The sequence below is a fragment of the Podarcis liolepis genome, assembly GCF_965112155.1.
Source record: "Podarcis liolepis genome assembly, chromosome: 9".
Lineage (NCBI taxonomy): Eukaryota > Metazoa > Chordata > Lepidosauria > Squamata > Lacertidae > Podarcis > Podarcis liolepis.
The window spans coordinates 22,187,292-22,208,953 of record NC_139564.1 but is presented as its reverse complement, the minus strand read 5'-3'; the positions used below and the strand labels follow the sequence as shown (position 1 = coordinate 22,208,953).

The following is a 21,662-nucleotide window of genomic DNA, read 5'->3' as shown; positions in this document are numbered from 1 at the left end:
AGGTAGAATCATAGAATCATAGAGTTGGAATAGACCACAAGGGCCATCGAGTCCAACCCCCTGCCAAGCAGGAAACACCATCAGACCACTCCTGACATATGGTTGTCAAGCCTCTGCTTAAAGACCTCCAAAGTAGGAGACTCCACCACACTCCTTGGCAGCAAATTCCACTGTCGAACAGCTCTTACTGTCAGGAAGTTCTTCCTAATGTTTAGGTGGAATCTTCTTTCTTGTAGTTTGGATCCATTGCTCGGTGTCTGCTTCTCTGGAGCAGCAGAAAACAACCTTTCTCCCTCCTCTATGTGACATCCTTTTATATATTTGAACATGGCTATCATATCACCCCTTAACCTCCTCTTCTCCAGGCTAAACATGCCCAGCTCCCTTAGCCGTTCCTCATAAGGCATTGTTTCCAGACCTTTGACCATTTTGGTTGCCCTCCTCTGGACACGTTCCAGTTTGCCAGTGTCCTTCTTGAACTGTGGTGCCCAGAACTGGACACAGTACTCCAGGTGAGGTCTGACCAGAGCAGAATACAGTGGTACTATTACTTCCCTTGATCTAGTTACTATACTCCTATTGATGCAGCCCAGAATTGCATTGGCTTTTTTAGCTGCCGCGTCACATGTCAAGTTTGTGGTCAACCAAGACTCCTAGATCCTTTTCACATGTACTACTGCTCTCAAGCCAGGTGTCACCCATCTTGTATTTGTGTCTCTCATTTTTTTTGCCCAAGTGCAATACTTTACATTTCTCCCTGTTAAAGTTCATCTTCTTTGTTTTGGCCCAATTCTCTAATCTGTCAAGGTCATTTTGAAGTGTGATCCTGTCCTCTGGGGTGTTAGCCACGCCTCCCAGTTTGGTGTCATCTGCAAATTTGATCAGGATGCCCTTGAGTCCATCATCCAAGTCATTGATAAAGATGTTGAATAAGACCGGTCCCAAGACAGAACCCTGTGGCACCCCACTAGTCACTCTTCTCCAGGATGAAGAGGAACCATTGATGAGCACCCTTTGGGTTCGGTCAGCCAGCCAGTTACAAATCCACTGAGTGGTAGCATAGTCAAGACCGCATTTGGTAGGGGGAGTACAGAGTGATGGAGCTGCCGTGGAAACAGATTTCCTACCTTTTGTTCAAACATGCACATTTATTCACAGCACTGAGTTCAATGGAAATCAGTTTTGCATGTTTGCAACAGATGCTAAAAATGCAGTGCTGGTTGGCGGCATTTGTCCTTTTCACTAAATTATGTGTTCTACAAAACACATTTCTACTGAGTAAGCCATACGGTTAGATGTGACCTGAAATTAACAGTAAAATGTATCATCTGAGCATGAGTCTTAGAAGTGAGACAGAAGTGTTCATCTAGTCTCATGATTGGCCTCTTTAAATGAGACATGCAAACCACTTAAGCCTGAATATTTGCTTTGGAATCTGTTACATCTCACTAATTCCAATCTGGGCAAGTGTTGTTTTTCCCCTCTATGTGTTTCAACCCTTCTCACTGACACTGCCTGAAGTGGTAAACAATGGCTTAAAAATAATAATCTTAAAATAAGATAATGGAAATGATATTAGTACATCAATGTGGATCCTGACGCTTTTCCACTGTCCTTTATTGTCCAGTATAGTTAGTCTTTTGTTCCCAGAAAACAGGTATGCTGGCTGTTATGGATGTGTGAAGAAAGGAAATGACTCATACTTGTATCTTCCCACACATACTAGACAATAACCAAAGCAAAATGTGTGTTTCTCTACACATGGAAATTGCACATCTCAGCATGGTGGGAAATTCATTTAGTTCCTCTGCAGGCATTACAAAAGACATGCATGGAACAGAAATCACAGGTCGCTTCCTCTTCTTGTAACTGAACATCAAAAACAATAGAATCATAGAGTTGGAAATGGCCTTTTGGTTTGATGGAGGAACTCCAGGGCCAGCACTACCATTAGACAGAGTGAAGCAGCAGCCTTAGGTGGAAGATGCTGGGGTGAGGTGCTGCCAGCTGTTGCACAACTTACTGCTGTCAGGTGTGATAGATGCTGTTCTGTCACCAGTGCTTAAGGAAGATCAAATAATAATAATAATAATAATAATTTTATTTTTTTATACCCTGCCCATCTGGCTGGGTTTTCCTAGCCACTCTGGGCAGTTTACAGTATATATACACAAAAAGATACATTAAAGCATTAAAAACTTTGATACAGGGCTGCTTTCAGATGTCTTCTAACAGTTTGTAGTTCTTTATCTCCTTGATATCTCAGGGGAGGGTGTTCCACCAGACCAATCGGTTTCAATACATTAAATGGTGGTTGTGAAGAATCATATTGTACCATCACCTAAGGCAGCTAAATGTCTTGGGCAGGCCCTGAAGGAAATGCAAATGGAGTAAAGTCAGGGTCAGGTTTAAAACCTTTTAAGCAAATAACTGAACTTAGTTTTTGGATCCTGCACGTGTCCTTCATTTTGGACAAATGAAGTTATGTCCCAGAAACTGCGCGACTGACTTGTGAGTAACAAAAAGTGCAGAACTGGGCTGTAAATGTGCTTAAAAGGTTACCGTCCTGAGCTTGTGAGTTCTTTGCTTTTTTTCTCCAAACGAGGAAAATGAAACTGGCTAAGTATAGTGGGACTCAGGCCCAAGTTCATGTGCTTAGGTCAGGGCTACAGAAACTATTTCCTGTTTTTAGAAGGCCGCCTTGATCCTGGCCAGGCTTCGTATCCTGAACACACAAGAAACGCGTCCCGGTGGGGTTTTCTCCCAAGTAAACGTGCTTGACGGTTCATCATCATTTATTATTACCCGCCCTTCGCCCTATGACTCTCGTTGAAAGGCTGCCCCTCATATTGCCCATATTGGATAATCGTTGTGGGTTTATTTATTTTGGGTGGTGGTTGGGGGGGGCGAGCAAGAAAGAGAAGGCGAGATACGACAACCTCCTTCTCCTTCCCTCCCTGCCAGCTGTGCGGAGGGATACGCGGGGGGCCTCGCTCTCTTGGTAAAAAAAAGATCCGGTCGCGACGGCCATTTGGCGAATGCGCGATCCCTAAAGTGGATATAAATAAATAAAGAGATAGCTAGAGAAATAAATATTTATGGCTCGCGCTATATCCGGGATTCGAACTGCGGCACAGTCAAGCGCTGTACTGTAAGGGCCTATCGTGCTATCGACCCTTGTTGCGCCGTGGGAGGGTATTTCACAAAAATATTTTTTAAAAAATTAAATAAGAAAGAGACTAGGATTCCAGCGCGCGCGCGCTTGCTTTTCATCGCCTCCTGACAGGAGCCGAACGCGAATTTTTTATATTATTATTGAGGGCCCCGGACACGCGCTTCTCATCTCGCGAGACGTCGACTCGCGACATTTCGTTTTTGCCCTTCTCGCTTAACTGTGGAGGAGGGGACGGAGAAACAAACACCCAGCAGCGCGCATGCGCCGAGCCTCACGGCTTTCGCTCTCCCTTTCCTCTTCTCCCCCCTCCCACCGCACGGCCTGCCATTTTCCTCCCCGAATGCGCGCGCTGCCACCCTCCCTACGGCGGCAGTTAAGCGTTGCCGGCGTCATCCAATCGGGATCGCCCTAGGGGGCGTGGCCTCACGCGGCTTTTCGCCGTGAGCCCGCCTTCGCCCCCAGGAGGGAGGGCGGCGGCGGCGGCAGCGAAAGAGGGGGAGGAGGCGGGGCCTATATCTAGTCCCGCCCCTTTCCTTGGCCTCGCCATCGGCGGCGGTGGCGCCTGAGCTCCACTGTCGCTCTCCTTCCCACTCTCCTCTCGGCCAGGTCGCTCGCAGCACCTTCGGTTTCCTTCTTGCCTGACGGGGAATCCGCCGCAGCGAGAGGAGGCGGCTCGGCCGGTGACGTCGCGGCTGGTGTTCGGTGCGGGCGGGCGCCCCCGGCTGTTTCCGGAGGAAGGAGAAGCGCAGGCAGCGAGTGAGCGAGAGGCTCCATCCCCCACCCGTAGGGAGGGAGTGCGGCAGCGGCGGCGGCGGCGCAGACAGGGCCCGGCGACGACGACGACGACGAGGCGGCGGCGGCGTAGGAGGAGGAGGAGCAGCTAGAGCAACCCCCGGCCGCGGCGGCCACCACCACCCACCACCACAGCGACACTCGCCCCCACAGCGCAGGAGAAAGGATGGCGCTGAAACGCATCAACAAGGTGAGCGGGGGGCGCCCAGGCGGGGTCTGCCTCGGCCGGCCTCCAGAAAGCCCTCAGCGGCGGGGACGGGTGGGACAGGCTGCGGGTGGTGGGAAACGGGTCTCCCGTCCCCTTCCCCGCCGGGCCCTGGCTCTTCCCCGAGGCCTTCGGGGGTCCGCGAGGGGCTCGACCCCGCTCTCTCCGTGTCAGCTTCGGCCGCTCGCTGCCTGGAATCTCCGGACCGGGGAGGCATTGTCATGACAAAGCTCAATTTGCCCATCCGGCTTCGGGCGGAGAAAAGAAAAGGGGGCAGAAACGATTCCCCCTCAGCACCACCACCGTGTGTGTGTGTATTTGTGTGTGTGTGTGTGTCTACATCTGTGTGAAATCCGCCTCCCCGTCAGCCAGCTCCTCTGTTCTGGCCGGGAACTTCTTTCCCGCATTGTAAGATGGCGGCGGCGGCGGGTTTGCCTAGTTCAGGCGCTTCCCTGGGATCTCTTTCTCTCTCTCTCTCTCGCCAGCTTTCGGCAATAACATGACTGACACACGCACATCCACATTCTCGGCCGCTGCAGCTGCCGACCGAGCGTGTCCTCTTCGGAGTCCCCGTCTGCCCGCCCCCTCCCTTTTTTCTTTGAATTTTCCCCTTTCTCTCTTCTATGGGGGGGAAGGGGGTTGGGTGATAAATGCGGAATACACGGCTTTTGCCTGCGCTCTTGACAAGGGGCGGAAGTATGTGGCGGCGGCTGTGTGATGCATCGAGAATTTCGTTCTTGCACAATCTAGAAGGAGGGTGGAGTAACGAGCTAATTTGAAACGAGTGTCGTGGTGGAGGAAGTCAGCCCGTATTCCGAGGGGAAGAAGGTTCGCTGGTGGTGGCAGCAGCAGCAGCAGAGGGTGCGGCTTAGGTAACGTCGTCACCCGCCTGGTTTCACTGATGACGTTTTTGGGTTTCTTTTCTCTCTCTTTGCAAACCGACGGGGGGTCCGCTGTGAAGGAAGTCCTACAAACTCCTTGGGTCTTGGGATCGCGTTGGGAGAGGTTTTCGATTCTCCCCCCCCCCGTCGGTTATGAATTAAGAAGCTGAACCATTTATATTAACAGTGTGAGGCTCCTTTTTGCCAGCAGTGTATTTGCTGACGTCGTCGCTGCTACACAAAAGCACAGCCCCACATCTTGCCCTCTGCGCTCACTGGTGTGTTTGGACAGAATTAGTATTAAATAAAACCTTAATAACAGCTTCTGGTAAGCTTGCTCTCGAACTTGTTTCCCCTGCAGTAGAGAATAACAACTCTTAAGGGAGTCGCCCAGCTTTAATTAGTTTTGTCAACAACATATAGAAGCAAAACGTTTAGCAGCCCAATTCTCAAGTGCTTATTAGTAATGTGTGTGTAAATGCCTTAGAATTCAAAGAATTAGACAGGAAGTGGACTCGCTAGAAAGTCCATGGCAAAATGGATATTGAATTTATGGTATTCTCTTACCTGTTTTTCTGAAGGCATGTTAAAGTGGCAGGTTAGCTTTCGAAATTCAGGTTCTCTGGATAAGAATGCTCTCAGGAGCCAAAGTCTATACTCTAGAGTTGGGACACTGAGCACTTCAATAGAAATAACACTGATAATTTAACCTTGCCCAATGTTGGCTGAAATCAATGCACATGTACTGTTCTATAACTCCTTATGAATCACTCATGAAAATTGATGTCCCTTTTTCACCTAGTCCTCCTAGGGTGTGATTGAATAAATATGCATTTTGATTAGTTGACATAACATGTTTATCATGTCATGTAACTACACAAAATTACCTAGACAAAACACAAGCTCAAGATAAGTATTGTAGGCCAAGCAAAAAATCAAAATGTTAATGATCTTAAAGGAGACCTTAAACTAGGCAGTGACCACTGTGGACTTATAGGTCTGTTCTAGCTTCAAGTAGTAATTTTGCATAACATTTTCAATTTTAATCTACCTAAAGGCCCCTTACTAGTCCTACAATTTGATGTACACATTTTCTGCTGTTTTCCTTAACTATTCTGGTGCAGCCATAATAGGCAATAAAAGTATTGTAGGACAGCTTTCATATTTGCCTAAAGAGCCATGAAATCATGTAGACTTCCATTTAATTGGCATATCTTCATCTTGAACTACAATATCTTTTGCTAAGATGCTTGTTTACTCATTCATTGCTAGCTTTATATGTTTATTAAATTGATGCAATTCTAGAGGCAATCTACACATTGGTAGGCTAAGGCTTTATAAAATTTACTAAATGTAAATTTACATCTTTAAGAGAATCCTTAAAATAACTCATTCTGTTTCTGTTTCAATTAATGCAACTATAAATATTGAAGCTTCAGTGTGGAAAGAGATTCGATTTTTTAAAAGCAACGTTCATAAAGTACATTTGGGAATTTGCTTATGTTCTTCTTAACCCAGTTTAAGGACTTGAGTTTGGCACTGTTAGGGGGGCTTTTTTAAGCACTAGATTTTTTTCCTTGTGTTGTTATGCCCCTCAAAAAATTCTTTAAGAATTAGTTGTGTCGTGGATGAAAATATTGTTTAAAAGTAATCAGCTCCGTGGAATGAAAATCATTGAGGCCTTTTGTGTAATTTGAATAAAGCAGAACTAGCCAATATCATAAACCTAGTGGTGGTGGTGCCCAGGATGCAGGGAGGATCCAGTGGCCTTCTAACATTTGATGGATTTCAACTTGCATAATCCCTCACCGTTGGCTATACTGGTTGGGGTTGATGGTATTTGGATTCTAACATGGTGAGCCATAGCTTCCGCACATTGGTAATAAACGTCTATTGTTAATTGGTTCTTAAATTACCAGCTGACCACCGTGCCTCCTATTCCCGCTTACCTTTAACATTGCTAAAAGTTCCTTGACAATTCCATTTTGTGTAACCCTCCTTCAGAGGAGCTCAAGGTAGTGTAGGTGGTTCCTTCTCTTCTGTTCCCCATCCTCCTGGCAGCCCCTTTTTGTAGTTTAGGTCAGTGTTTCCCAACCTTTTTTGGGCAAAGGCACACTTGTTTCATGAAAAAAATCTCGAGGCACACCACCATGCCAGATGGGGAAAGGTCACTTTTTACTTATGTAAAAAAAAATAAAAAAATAGTAACAGCATAGAAGGTAATGGTTAGGCTAGCATCCCTCTTCCAAATATGCTAGGTTTTTATTTGCAGGGACTGTTCTACATGGGAAAGCATTCAGCACTGTCATTCTCCCATCTGCCATCTGAATTGGTACTATTCTGGGTCAACTTACTCTGCTGCATGTGTAGATGAAAATGGCACCAAGTGTGGGGGAGGGGGCAGAACAGGTTTCAGATACAGGATATTAAGCATACACGTAATTCAGATTGAACTGGTTGCTTGCTTTGCAAGTTTTCATTTCCCAAATGACTGCCTTGGCAAGCGCAATACCTACCAGGCTCAACGCCGGTCTCGCGCTGCCGCTTCCCGCGCTCTCAAGGACCCGGGAGGAGGAAGGCGTAAAGGGAATCCCGAAGGCACGAAAACCTCGCGCATGCGCAGGCCTTCCGCCTGCGACAGCCCAGTAGGCCGGCCGAAGCGAGCGGCGATGGGATGTGGGAGGGAGCTCGCTCGCCGCCCCGCGTGTGCCTATGTGGGGCACGTTACAGCCCCGTGACGTCAGCGCCACGCAGGCAGCCAGGCAGGCAGACGGCGAGAGCCCCGCGCTGGGCGGCCTCTCCTCGCCGCCGCAGCCCCCCCCTCTCGCCGCCCGACTTGCCCGCCTCCCTCCCACGGCACACCAGGCAACGTCTCGCGGCACACTAGTGTGCCGCGGAACACTGGTTGGGAAACACTGGTTTAGGTTACCAAAATTGGTCAAATAAATAAACAGATCTGACTTTTAGGAGACATCTGAAGGCAGCCCTGTACAGGTAGGTTTTTAATGTTTGAGGTTTTTTTGTCTTTTAATATTTTGTTGGAAGCTGCCCAGAGTGGCTGGGACAATCCAGTCAGATGGGCGGCATATAAATAATAAAAATTAAATTATTATTATTGAGAGGGAGTGACTGCCCAAGGTCATTCAGTGAACTTTTATGTATGAGTGGAGATTTGTACCTCTATGGATGGAGCGCAGTATACAAATTTAATTGATTAATAATAACCTGGTTTCCCCAGTTATACACCAGTGGTCTAGTGGCTACACCATGCAATGTTTAGCCAATTCTGTCTGTTCTTGATAATTAAACATTTCTTACTATTTATTTTTCCAATTATCACCTTTTATTTGCTTCCCTTATTATCTTGAATTTTAATTCTGTAGTTTATCAGTTGCAGGACTTTTACATGTGTAGTTCATTCACATTTTCATCGCCTTAATGACTGATGCAGAAATGCTTTTTCTTGTTTTTGTAGTTGGAGACACTTAAAATGTATATCCCAGTGAGATTTTTGTTTTTGTTCCTGTGGGATATCTGTTTTTAAAATATCCCAAGGTCTGGAACTTTAGTAGCCATGGATATTCAGCTTGGGTGGGCAAGATGGTATGGACTGACATTACTAATATTTTGTTCAGATAAATGTCATTTCTGAATAGCATATGCAGGTTACGGGGGAGGGGGTTAATCCACATTTAAGTGTGTGTTATAAATGGTGGGATGAAGTCTAGAACTTCTTCTGACTATTCTTCCTGTAAAGTGGTTAAATCATGGAGGGAGAAAACTAAATTTGAAGCTTAGTAGCATTCATATATTTATCATACTCATCTTTTCTTTACAATGGATTTGAAAAGCAAAAGGTGGCAATTATTTGGTAGAATGTTGTTCCTTTAAGGCCAGTATTAGTCATTTGAGACCATCTGAATTTTTACTCTCTAATAAATAAGTGTTAAGATCAGTGTGTGCTTAACTGGCAATTGTTACGCTGCATTCAGTTATCTTCATTCTTTGTCTTCTCTACCATCTGCTTTTCTGTCAACATTGCATGATTCTAGGTTTACTTTGTTTTCCTTTGTCTTCAGGTACAGCCACCCAAAAATGTCACAAAAACGTACTCTGGGCCATTTTGGCAATTGTTTTAAGTGCCTTAGTTCTTCTATCTTGCATGATACTAATTTCCAGTGATGTTAGACTTAGGGGTTGCCAACACAAATGGTACAAAATGCCTGGCAGTTGATCAAATCAGTCTTCAATTGGTTATTGCATGTTTGAATGCATGCCTTACCATCAGCAGAGTGATCTGATGTATTGGGAAAAGTCTTTTAGCCTACATTTCTCGGAGTATTTTCTTGTTTGGTGGCGCCTCTGTGAATACTGCCTAAACAGACATGCAGTCCTTCACCTTCAGTGTGAGATGGCACAAGTTAATTTGTATGCGTTTATACCTTTAACAAAAGGGATGCGGGTGGCGCTGTGGGTTAAACCACAGAGCCTAGGACTGGCCGATCAGAAGGTTGGCGGTTCGAACCCCCATGACGGGGTGAGTTCCCGTTGCTTGGTCCCTGCTCCTGCCAACCTAGCAGTTCGAAAGCACGTCAAAGTGCAAGTAGATAAATAGGTACCGCTGCAGCAGGAAGGTAAATGGAGTTTCCGTGTGCTGCTGTGGTTCGCCGGAAGCTGTATGCCAGCTCCCTCGGCCAGTAAAGTGAGATGAGCGCCGCAACCCCAGAGTCGGTCACGACTGGACCTAATGGTCAGGGGTACCTTTACCCTTTATACCTTTAACAGGTATCTCTTTTTAATTCTTTAATTTCATGTCTGCTTAGTTTTGCTTCAATGTCTGGATGCCCGCAAACCTTAGCAAGTTCTTACTGCAGCTTATTGCTGCCTTAGTCATATCCTGTGGCGAGGTGGGGGGATAACATGCCCTTGAGGTGGGAGCACATAAACATTGGTAATAATTGCTGCCAATTTTTATGGAGCAATTGAGCTCCATATATATATATATATATATATATATATATATATATATATATATATAAGAAAAGCCCCAAACAAACTCTACTGTAGGGCTGTAATGACCTTTTGGCATGAGTTAACTAAATTGATCACTCATTAGAAACCCATTTAGTAGGAGATTCTGTAATTACTTATTGTTTTAGAAGTGGAATGGGTTATCTCACATATTTGGGTGAGTTTGCATAACACTAAACCATAGTTAAAGACAAAGTATAATTTAATCTGAACACACAAAATTGTTGGTTTAATCCTGCTGCACCACTGGGAAACAAGCTATATTCTGTGCTTGTGGCTTGTTTCTCCAAATGTACTATATACTGCTCATTATTTAGAGAGAAATTGTCATGAGCCTAGGTTCAGATGGCATTACAAGCTGTACTTTGGCATATTTCCGGTTGGTGGTGCAGCAGGAGGAATGAATTTAACTCTTGTTTAATGCAACATGTGAACGAGTCTACTATTAATGATGATAGCAGTTATTCCCCTGTTCATTTTTTTCTGTCTTTGCTGGGAGAAGTCAAATGCTTAGGCCTGATTGGAGAAAGATTATTTCAAATCAACTCTGGCGTCAATTCCTTCTGATACAGATTCTGCTTGGTTTTTCTTGGCCAGCAACAGCTGCTTCTTCAGACCTGAGTGTCTGAAGACAAGCAACTGAGCTGCCCTACTTCTTTGTCGGCATCCAGATTAGGATATAGAAGAGTAATGGCAAAGGGAGTTTGATTATCTTCCTGAATAGGCCTTATAGTGCTTCAGTTATTTTTACATTGACCCTGCCTTGTTTTGTAGACATTACACTTTAGATACTATCATTGGCAGGTACCAAAGTGAGTCCACAGTGTATTTACAGCACTCTGAAAGTGTGGCTGCCAAAAGAAAGCCAAGACTTCAAGAAGAAGCAGTGAAGAAACATACAGTATTTTTTGCTCCATAAGACGCACCCCCCTAAAAAGCAAGGAGAAATGTCTGTACGTCTTATGGAGCGAATGTGTGGTCCCTGGAGCCAAATTGCCCAGGGGCAAAAAGCAGAGCATGCTCTTCTTCTTTTTCCTTTTTTTAAAGAGGGAAGTGGGTGTTGAAACAAAGCCGCTGATCAGCAAGTGATCGGGAACGAGATAAGGGACGCTAGCAATAAAGGAGGCTGCCTGGGAGTGGGGAGGTAAAGACAGCAAACTTGCAAGGAGAGGAGACAGGGAGACTAAAGCAATGAGGAGAGAAATTAGAAGAAAAGGAGGAGCAAAAAACTGCTCCAGCTAAGGAAAAGACACTAAGGTAAACGAGGGAAGGGAGTGTTGAAAGGAAGCAGCTGATCGGGGAGGGAGATAAGGGATGCTAGCAATAAAGGAGGCTGCCTGGGAGGGGGGAGGTAAAAGCCCATGGATCCTCAGGATTTCTGCATTGGGTCATCTCAAATTCACCATCAGATCACATAGCATGTCCATGGCTACAGCTTGCACCAAAAAAATCATGCAGCCACTGTTGCCTGGGGCCGCAGTGGCGCAAGCACTAGGTACAAAGCACAGATCCACAAGGGTTCTCAGGATTTTTGCATTGGGCTACCCCCAAACTCACCATCAAATCACATGTCTGTGGCTACAGCATGAACCACAAAAATCATACATCGTTTCATTCAGAATATTTTTTTTCTTGTTTTCCTCTAAAAACTAGGTGCATCTTATAGAGCGAAAAATACGGTGTTTACCAGTTCCTCTTGTCTCAGAAAGCACACTCATAGGCTCTGTATCTCCTCAGGTCATTCCATAGACTGAAGGAATGCCATGCATAGAAAGCGAATCACTCACACACACAGAGGGAGAGAGAATCTTAACATAATAATAATAATATATAATTAATTTTATTTATATCCCACCCTCCCCAGCCATAACTGGGCTCAGGGAGGCTAACATCAAAATATAAACACATTAATACATAAAATTCAGCAATTGACTGAAATACAGTTTAAAATCGGATTAAAATCAAATAAGATCAGGCACCTCTGGTATCAAATATGGATGGTTTTGGAAAGGATTACATATTTATTCCGTTCTTTCAGCAAGCATTCTTATGGAGGGGACCACACAAAAAATGTTCTGTCTCTGGGCCCCTCAAGAGTCTAATAAAGGACCTGGTCTTGGCTGTGTGAAACATTATAGTTTAAACCTGTGCACAATACTGATAGGTGTGCTTTATAGCCCTTTTAATTCTCTCAATATGCTTCATAGATCCATAGTTTAGAACTAAGCGTTGCAAAATGTTCTCGGGGTGGCGCAGTAGGGATATGGACCACCACAACCATATGAACGTAGGAAAGCTTCCTTGGGTTTAAGTCAGACCATTGAGCCATCTAGCTTGGTAAAAACTTGCAGTTTGACTGTGGCTCTCTAGAGTAGCCTTTCCTAACAAAATGCCCTCTAGGTGATATCCATCAGCTCTAGCCAACATCACAAATGGTGAGGGATGGTGGCAGTTACAGCCTGAAACTTCAGGAGGGCACTATATCAGGGAAGGCTGCTTTAGGATTTTGCGATCTGCTTGCCTACTCGATTCTAAAAGCTTCCCAAGTTTTCTGCTTCTGCTTCTTCCCCAGTACTGTTAAAAAAATAGGTTTGTATTTCTTTTTTCACTGGAATTTAAACCTGATAAGGGGCTGACAAATTTAGTTTGACCTTGGGTGCCACGAATTTGAGTTAGCTGCCAGGAATCTGCGCCTTTTATGAATGGTTTGGTCATGTTTAGCACTAGGGTTGCTCAGGGGGTGGGGCCGGGAGAGCTGGAGCTCATCAGGGTCTTGCTGTACCTCTGAGTACTTGTTCCCTAAAGCAGAGAATGACATAAATTAGCCCACAGTTCCTCCCAATCATAGTCCCTAAAGGAATTTTGAATATAGCCCAGAAATGTGTGAATCTTGCCAGGAGATCATTGAACAGGTTTAGTGCTAATAGTTACATTTTCCATTTGCTATGAAATGATACAGAACCTAAAATGTTGGTGTTATCTACTATACCAGCTTCAAACTATAGTTAAACTCATACAAGGTTAATTTTGCGCAGTGTTTGGGTTGGAGGGCCTTGTATGCATAAGTAACAAATCTGTAACATTGAGCAAAAGCTCTTTACTCAAAGCAGCATATGTAGAATAAAGCGTGTTCCTGATCTAGATTGCTGAACAAGGAAATGTGATTGGAACACTTCAAGCTGCTTTTGACTGTGGGTTCTAATTTCAGATAATCATGTAGACATACATGCCTAAGCCTTAAATGCTTTGCTTTCTCAAGTAACTTTTGCAAGGCTTCAAAAGAACATTCAGTAGTATGACTTCAACATACTCCATTAAATCTTCTTTTATAAATGAGTGAATTTTTCTCCATTAATTGGCAAAACTTCCTACTTTACATTTGGTATTGTTTCCTATAAGTTCCTTTCAACTAAGCTGCCTAGAAGAAACTAATTCCTTATTTCCTTTAAGTGGGTAAAATCCTATTGTGAAAGTTCTCAGTTTGAGACCAGAAACATTTCCAAAACGTTCAACTTGATATCCCCTCCTCTAGTCTATAAGCGTGTAGAGATCCTTTTGTACAGATCACACACAGTACACCACCTGCTGCAAGGAAAGATGTTGGACCATTGCCCCAACATACCCTTTACAAAAGAGGACAGAATCGCTCTGATCATATGCTGGAAACAAGTAGTGGCTCTCCTCCACCAATACAGTGTGACTCTTCTACAGCAGGACATTCCTGCCCCCTAGGTCATAGCCAGCTTCAAGATTCTATCCCTCCAGGTGTGGTGTGCCCCACCATGAAGACCTGTCCTACAGTTTGAGAACCACAGAATTACAGGGTGGAATAAACTAATCTGGAGTCATCTAAAGAGGCAACAATCCTAGTGGCTCTTAAGGATAATTGAATGAGTAAATCTTTTGAAAGAGCAGTCATGTGGCCTCCAGTGAAACTAGTAAATAGTAACTAATGGAGTTATTTATACTGTTGTCAGTATTCACCAATTCACCAGTTACCTAACCTAATAGTAAAAGTTCTAAAAACACACTAGTCTAGCTTGGAACAAAGCTGTAGCGATAAAATAAATTTTGATGTTCAATAATACGTGACCAATACCTCCTAGTGTGTTTCCAAACAAGTCACCTGGAGTATCTAAAAGAGTACTTACAGTTGTTTAGATTGATGGCAGAATATACATAACTTCTAAACCAAATTTGTGTTAACCAATATCCATAAAACCAAATTGAGAGCCAGCAGTCCTAAATAGTGCAACTTTCTTTCAACAAACAAAACCACCTTTTCTCTCCTCGGGCGCAATCTTACAAAGCAAATTTAGAAACTCTGGCCAGTGTATTATATAGCAGCTCAGTACCATGTCTTTGCAAGAAGTTTTTCACATTTTCTTAAAAACCTATGTATGTGCTTTGGAAGTGATCCTGGTATTTGGTATGTGTGGGTGAAATACAGTGCTCTAGTTTTGCTGTTCACTACTCAAAAAAACGCTGAGGCAGAGTGCACACAGGTACTAGGTTCAGTATTTCCATTAAAAGGATCACTGATAGCAGGACTAGGAATTCCACTACCAGACCTAGATGGCTGGATTTCATATAAGATAGTTTTGTATATATTCTGGACTTCCCTGTTGCTAATTGCTACTTGGAGGTTTAGTTAATGCAGACTCATCCAAGTCTAGTTTTTCCTGCTCCTAAGTTGTTTTGTAATGCAAGCAGCAGTAGATTTAGTTACCACTTGTTTCTTTCAATCTAGGCATAGCAAGAGAACCATTTCCCCTTTCTTCCTCTGTCACTTGAGCAAAATCATCATGGGAAATGAACTAAACATAAGCAATCGGAAGCTCAGTTCATATGCAAGCCATGCACCAAAGTTGTGAGTTCACTTAGTGGAATAGTGTCATCTAGAGGTAATTACAGTTGATATTATCTTAGGTTGTAATTATTCAAGGTAGAGAGAACTGCTGATCGCCAACGTTCTGCTATCATTATTGCTGTTGCAACTTCTGTAGCCTATGATCCAGTCTTTACAACTGTAAAGCGTACATACAAGGTGGTTGTACCATTTTTGTATTATAGAAAACAAGGTAGGAGGACTGAATTACCTGCAGCACTGGTTCTCAAACTGCGTGTACCAGTCTCTAAGCCAGGAATGCAACACATAGTTTCTGGAAAGAATAAGATATTTATGGAGGTGGTCAGTGTCTCCTGTACTATCTAAGGCTTGGATGAATTGAAGGCCCCCTGGCAGAGGACCTTCACTGGACCACATTGGATTCTGTGGAGTGCCTGAACCCTCATTGCTCCACTCTTCAAAGGAAAGCCAATGAATTGTTCTGTTTTGCTTGTACATAGTTTCTAGAGCAGAGATGGTGGGCTGGGGTCAGTTGTTTTTTTCTAATGCTAGTGTTAGGCTTAGTATCTCAGTCCAAAGATCTTGCAGGTAGCAGTAGTTTATATGGACACAGGTTATTTGTCTATCTGCCCACCTGTGGAACAAACAATTTGGGTTTGGAGGAGTGGGTCAGAAGATGGAGTAAGTATGAAAGGAGACCTCAAATTTTGAGAAACAGCGTCTGCAGGGTTTCAAAATGGCAAATCCTAAGTGAAGGGTTGTTGTTGTTTTTTTCATTGATGGGAGGGAGGATCTTTCAGAAGCGATCGTACTGCTGACAGACGCGTTCAAAATGTATCTTGGAAAGCATCTTCTAGCCCAGGGGTCAGCAAACCTTTTTAGCAGGGGGCCAGTCCATTGTCCATCAGACCTTGTGGGGGGCTGGACTATCTATATCTATCTATCTATCTATCTATCTATCTATCTATCTAATGAACGAATTTCTATGTCCCACAAATAACTCAGACGTACATTTTAAATAAAAGCACACATTCTACTCTGATCCCCGGACCATCCACGGGCCGGATTTAGAAGGTGATTGGGCCTTAGTTTGCCTACCCGTATTCTAGCCCTCCATAATGCAAGCACATGCTTTCTGGTATGATATTTTCATAAGGGAACGTGATTCACAGAGGCTTGAATAGGATTTAATGGAAGGAGCATGTTGACATACATAGTTCAAATGTCTTTGGTTCAAAACATTATTAGAAATCTCAGTACTATGATGCTAGTGGTGTTCTCATGGAGGAGCCTGTGTCTAGGGCAGAAGTAGCAGTAGGACACCTGCCTTATGTTCTCCATGTTACTGAAGGCAGAATTGACTCAGTTGTTCACAAGCAAGACTGGAAGCAGGGATTCTTAACTCCTGCCAATCAAAGTAGTGTGTTTCTTTTTCTACAGATGGTTTTTGGTGTTGACCACTTCTACTACCTAATAGCAAAGTGAGCCTCTTCAAAATGCCAAACAGTGATGTAAAATAGTAAAGCTAGGAATGGGGGGGCATCTTAAAAAGCCATGCTATTAATGCAGCACAGTAATTGCTAATAACAGGTCGCTTATTCTCTAATTTGCTTGCCTACAGCACTTCATCGCCACCTGATTGCTTTTTTAGCTCCTGTGTACATGTGCCCTTGGAAGTGGGTGCTTATCTAGGGGCGAAACATGGGGTTTAAGGCTGTGCCATGGATGGTATACACACATGTGTCTTGAATGTATTGCTGTTGCACGTTAGGCAAGTGCTAAATTAAAGGCTGGTTTTTGTTATCAACATTGTGTTCCCTTTATGCTTTGAATTTTCACTTAATAGGGTATTTGTCATTAAATAATTTGTTGTTGGGGCATCCAAAAATGGGTTAACTCAGCCTTTCTCAACCTGTGGGTCCCCAGATGTTGTTGAACTACAACTCCCATCACCCCTAGCTAGCAAGACCAGAGCTCAGGGATGATGGGAGTTGTAGTCCAACAACATTGGGGACCCACAGGTTGAGAACCACTGGGTTAACTAGTCTAGATTAGGAGCATGTTTCTTTCCTGGTTAGATTAGCTTTCCTCAACTCTATCAGCAAGTACATTGGTAATAATATAAAGCGATAATAGAGCTTTCTTCAAAGCACATTTTGGTGCAGAATTCAGTAGCCAGATTGCTCACTGAAGCAAGACAGTTTGAGCATTATTCACCGATCCTTGCCCTACTGCACTGGCTGCAGATTAGTTTCCAAGCCCATTTCAAAGTGCTGGATTTGACCTATAAACCCATAAACGGCTCAGGACCTCAATACCTCAAGGACTGCCTCTCTTTATATGAACCTACCTGGACCCTGCGATCACCATATGAGGCCTTTGTGTGCCTCCCCCCAAAAGGTCAGGAGGATGACAACACAAGAATGGGCCATTTCTGCAGTGGCTACCTGTTTGTGGAATGCTCTCTCCAGGGAGGTTTGGCTGCTGCATTCATTATACTGTACATCTTTATGCACCATTAACATCATATACACTTTTAAATGGGGGGAGGGGGATTATTTGTTTGGGGTTTTTTTGTTGGTTCCTGTTTTTCTAATGTATATTGTGTTTTTATCTTACGTTGTGAACCGCCCTGAGATCTACGGTTGAAGGGTGGTCTAGAAATATTATTAATTATTGAGACGTTATGCCAATTGGGATTTTACTCTGCTGTATGAAACCAGTGGAAATTAAAGTAGTGCAAACCATTTTGACTTTCATTGGTAAAGAGTTCTGGAGAGTAAGATTGGTAGAACTAGTTTTAAAGGATATGTATCAGTCTATGGATTGGGCAGATGTTTTAAGTTTTTCCTGGGTAAAACAAACTGTCGGGTAAATGGCAATCTGCAGGAAACCAAAAGTTGTATTTCATCAGATGCATGTGATTAGCATATTGCAAATATCCTTTTCTTGAGCAAGGTCCTCAAGCTGGCGGTGACTCTTCTGAATGAGAATGATCTGGATCCCTTTCAGTCTGGTTCTGACACACTTAGTTGCCCTGATGGATAACTGTGTTGGGATAATGAGAGTTGGAGTGAAACCCTGATAATTTTCCTGAACTGCATGTTGGCCTCTGATGCCATCACCATCAGCCTTTCCAAAACAATACCTGTTACCTGGCTTCAGAGACGGCATGTTGTTGTAGTTCCTCTCCTAATTGCACGGCTAATTCCTGAAGGGTGTAATTTAATTCCTGAAGGTGTACTTTGATGTGAGGTGGTGGAAGTATTGAATCCACTGTCTGGTGATGGATGAGGGCCATCCACCCAGAGCTCAATCCTAACAAGATGGTGGTGCTGTTGATAGGTGGTTTTTCTGCCTAGGCACAAACAACTTGGACATAGTTGCATTTTCTCCGAAGGACCAAATTTACAATTCAGGGGTGTTAACTGTTCCAGCTTTGTCACTGGGGGCTTGCCTCTGTGGTTTGTAGCACCTATCTTCATTGTGGGCTGGTGTGCCAGCTAAATCCTGGACAGATTTGGCCTTGCCTTGGTAGTTCATGCTCTGATAGCCTATTGCTTTACACTATACATGAGATTTCTTTTGAAAGCTTTGGAGATTTCAGTTGGCTCAAAATGTAGCTGCTAGACTTCTAACTAGGTCTCATCCTAGGGAACATGCCATGTGCATTCCAAAATAGCTATGTTGGCTTGTAACTCATTTACAGTCTCAATTCAAAGTGCTGTGGCTTACCTTTTTGAAAAGCAGTTTATGGCCTGGAGTTTGGGTACTTAGAATCATAGAATCTTCGAGTTGGAAGGGAACCAAGGGTCATCTAGTCCAACCCTTTCAATGCAGGAATCTCAGGTAAAGCATCCAGACATAGTCTCAATGAGGTTTATGAACGTGACTAACTTAGGTCTATCTTTGCTTGCTCCCAAATGTAACTGGATGTGAATTGAGTTCTGTGACATAAGGTCCTTGTGAAGTGAGGCAGGTGGTGACTGGGGTGAGGGCCTTTTGGTTGTGGATGTCCCCTTTGAAGCTATACTTTCCAGCGAGGCTTGCCTAGTGACCACTCTGTCATTTTGTTAACAGGCAGAAAATGTAATTTTAAAAAAGGTCCCTCTGTTTTATTACAAGCAGCCCCAAGGGCATTGCTGAAGGGCACAATTAAGCACCCTGGTTTCCTGTATGTATGTATGTATGTATGTATGTATGTATGTATTTGCTTGCACACTAGGTAATGGATTGGCTTAGCATGGCATGCAGATGGGAGCCATTATGTAAGCGAAAGACAGCTCCACACAATGGATATTCCCTATCGCTATATCCTCCCATCCCAAAACAAGCTCTCCAGAAGGTTGGCAGAGAACTAAGGAACATGTTGGGCCCTGTTGTGTAGACCTGCCATAGTAGAGGGAAGTTGTGCAAAATGGGCAGAACAAATCAACTTTTATTTGAGAGCACTATTTGGGAGCATAGGAGACTGTAGGGAGGAGTAGGTGAAGGGATAGGTTGGTTGCATGAACTGCCTTCTGCTTGTGCAGTGTTGGAGATGACTCATAAAGGTGTAGGTAGGTTAATTTGTAACACACATCCCTCAAAGTGTGCTAGTTCTTACTTTATTTCATGCACTTTTAATATACCTCTTGAGTGTAAGAAAAAATGCACCCTCAAAGTGGTATAGGGGGGAAAAGAATAAAATGGGAAAAACAGCTATTTAAAGCATTCAAACAATAATCAAAAACAGTGGTAAGGTAAAAGCAGATTAAAACACATGTAAACATTCTACATCTCTGGGTAGGCTTGTCTAAACATGTTTTTAGCAGGTGCCAAAAAGACTACTGTGAAGGCTCTTGACTGATGCCATTAGGCAGGGAGTTCCACTTCTGCCACACTAAAAGACTTGATTTCTCACAAATGTGGAATGAGTATTATGTGGCAACAATAACTTTACCAGTTCTACAGATCGAAGCTGTTAAGTGAGCATAAATGAGGTAAGGTGATCTTGCAGATAAACTGGTCCCAAGGTGTTAAGGCCTTTATATAATAATGTCACACCATGAACGTGGCCTGGTAGCAAATCTGCAACCAGTGCAGGTCTCTGGCAGCGTCTAACTCTTGTTAGCAGTTGTGCTGCAGCATTATGCACTAATTGCAGCTTCTGTATCAAGTGCAAGGGAAGTGCCACAAAGAGTGCATTGTGATAATCCAGTCTTGAAGAAACCAGTGCATGAACTACTGTGGCCAGGCTTTCCCAGTCCAGGAATGGCCATAGTTGCCATAGTAGTTTCAATGGCTGGAAGTGCCTTCAGTTACAAAGCTGGATCCAGAAGCAGCCCCAGATTGGGAACCTGCACCTTCAAGTGGACTTAATTGCAACCTGCAATTACAGTGGTACCTTGGTTTACAACCACAATCCGTTCCAGAGGTCCATTTGTAAACCAAAACAGGTTGCAATCCAAGGCACGCTTTTGCCAATGGGGCCTAAAAAAAAAAAAATTGTCTGTGATCCCCCCCAAAAAGTTTGTAATTAAAAAAAAGGTTGCAAACCGGGACACGCACTTCTGGGTTTGACATGTTTGTAATCCAAAACATATGCAAACCAAGGTACCACTGTACTGTGTTGTGAAGTCGTTATCTGTGGTCAGACTTTAATTCTGCTGTATGCCATTTCTTTGAGTGGATATGCTATGTTTCCTTATGAGAAGGAAGCTAAATTATATTGCATGTCATGGGATGCTTCCGCACAGTAAATGCTTGCTTTACCCTGAAAACGTAGAAACCCCTGAAAATATAGCAAAATGGAGAATATTAAGGCAGGGACTTATTATCTTCATTTCAAATACAGTGGTACCTCGGGTTAAGTACCGTATTTTTTGCACCATAACACTCACTTATTTCCTCCTAAAAAGTAAGGGGAAATGTCTGTGCGTGTTATGGAGGGAATGCCTACGAGTGGCATGCCTACGGATTTTCCTCCTCTAAAAACTACGTGCGTGTTATGGTCGGGTGCGTGTTATAGAGCGAAAAATACGGTACTTAATACGTTCCAGAGGTCCGTTCTTAACCTGAAGCACCACTTTAGCTAATGGGGCCTCCTGCTGCCGCCGTGCCGCCGGAGCACAATTTCTGTTCTCATCCTGAAGCAAAGTTCTTAACCCGAGGTACTATTTCTGGGTTAGCGGAGTCTGTAACCTGAAGCACCACTGTAGAGGTTGAAGTGCCTGTGTATGATAGAAGTTGATTGTGTGTTTCTACAACAAAGTGTTAAGTGACTTGCTCCATTAATATAACATATTACTTTCTGTGGCAACAATTATAGTGCACAAATACAGTGAACACTAAAGGATTGTAGGTATATACATAAAAATGAACATAAATACTTGAAAGTGCCATGCTAACTTGCTAGTGTTCATTGGAAAAACGTAAGCTAGGAGAGCCAATGTGGTGTAGTGGTTAAGAGCAGTAGTTTTGTAATCTGGGGAAACGGGTTCGTGTCTCCGCTCTTCCACATGCAGCTGCTGGGTGACCTTGGGCTAGTCACACTTCTTTGAAGTGTCTCAGTCCCACTCACCTCACAGAGTGTTTGTTGTGGGGGAGGAAGGGAAAGGAGATTGTTAGCCTCTTTGAGACTCCTTAGGATAGTGATTAAGTGGGATATCAAATCCAAATTCTTCTTCCTACTCCTCCTCCTCCTTCTAAGCTAGGAGTAACTTCTGAAAGTTCATGTTGCAGTTAGTG

At 43.8% G+C, this 21,662-nt stretch overlaps 1 protein-coding gene and 1 long non-coding RNA gene across 4 annotated transcripts in view; both read left to right on the top strand.

The window, feature by feature from the left end:
* Positions 1–2,437: 2,437 nt before the first annotated feature.
* The window catches only part of UBE2D3 (ubiquitin conjugating enzyme E2 D3), a 32,955-nt gene continuing 13,730 nt past the window's right edge, over positions 2,438–21,662 (top strand). Inside the window, exon 1 of one of the 3 annotated variants that reach the window (XM_083459379.1) lies at positions 2,438–4,157. In XM_083459379.1, the coding sequence (XP_083315505.1) occupies positions 4,134–4,157 (24 nt within the window). In that variant the 5' untranslated portion in view covers positions 2,438–4,133. The remainder of the gene's footprint in view (positions 4,158–21,662) is intronic. The other 2 variants (XM_083459377.1, XM_083459378.1) reach the window with 2 other exon arrangements.
* On the top strand, positions 4,182–20,431 carry LOC310686176. Its single transcript, XR_014515741.1, has 4 exons — positions 4,182–6,406; positions 6,572–7,132; positions 7,978–20,048; positions 20,099–20,431. It is a non-coding gene; the product is annotated as an uncharacterized lncRNA (long non-coding RNA).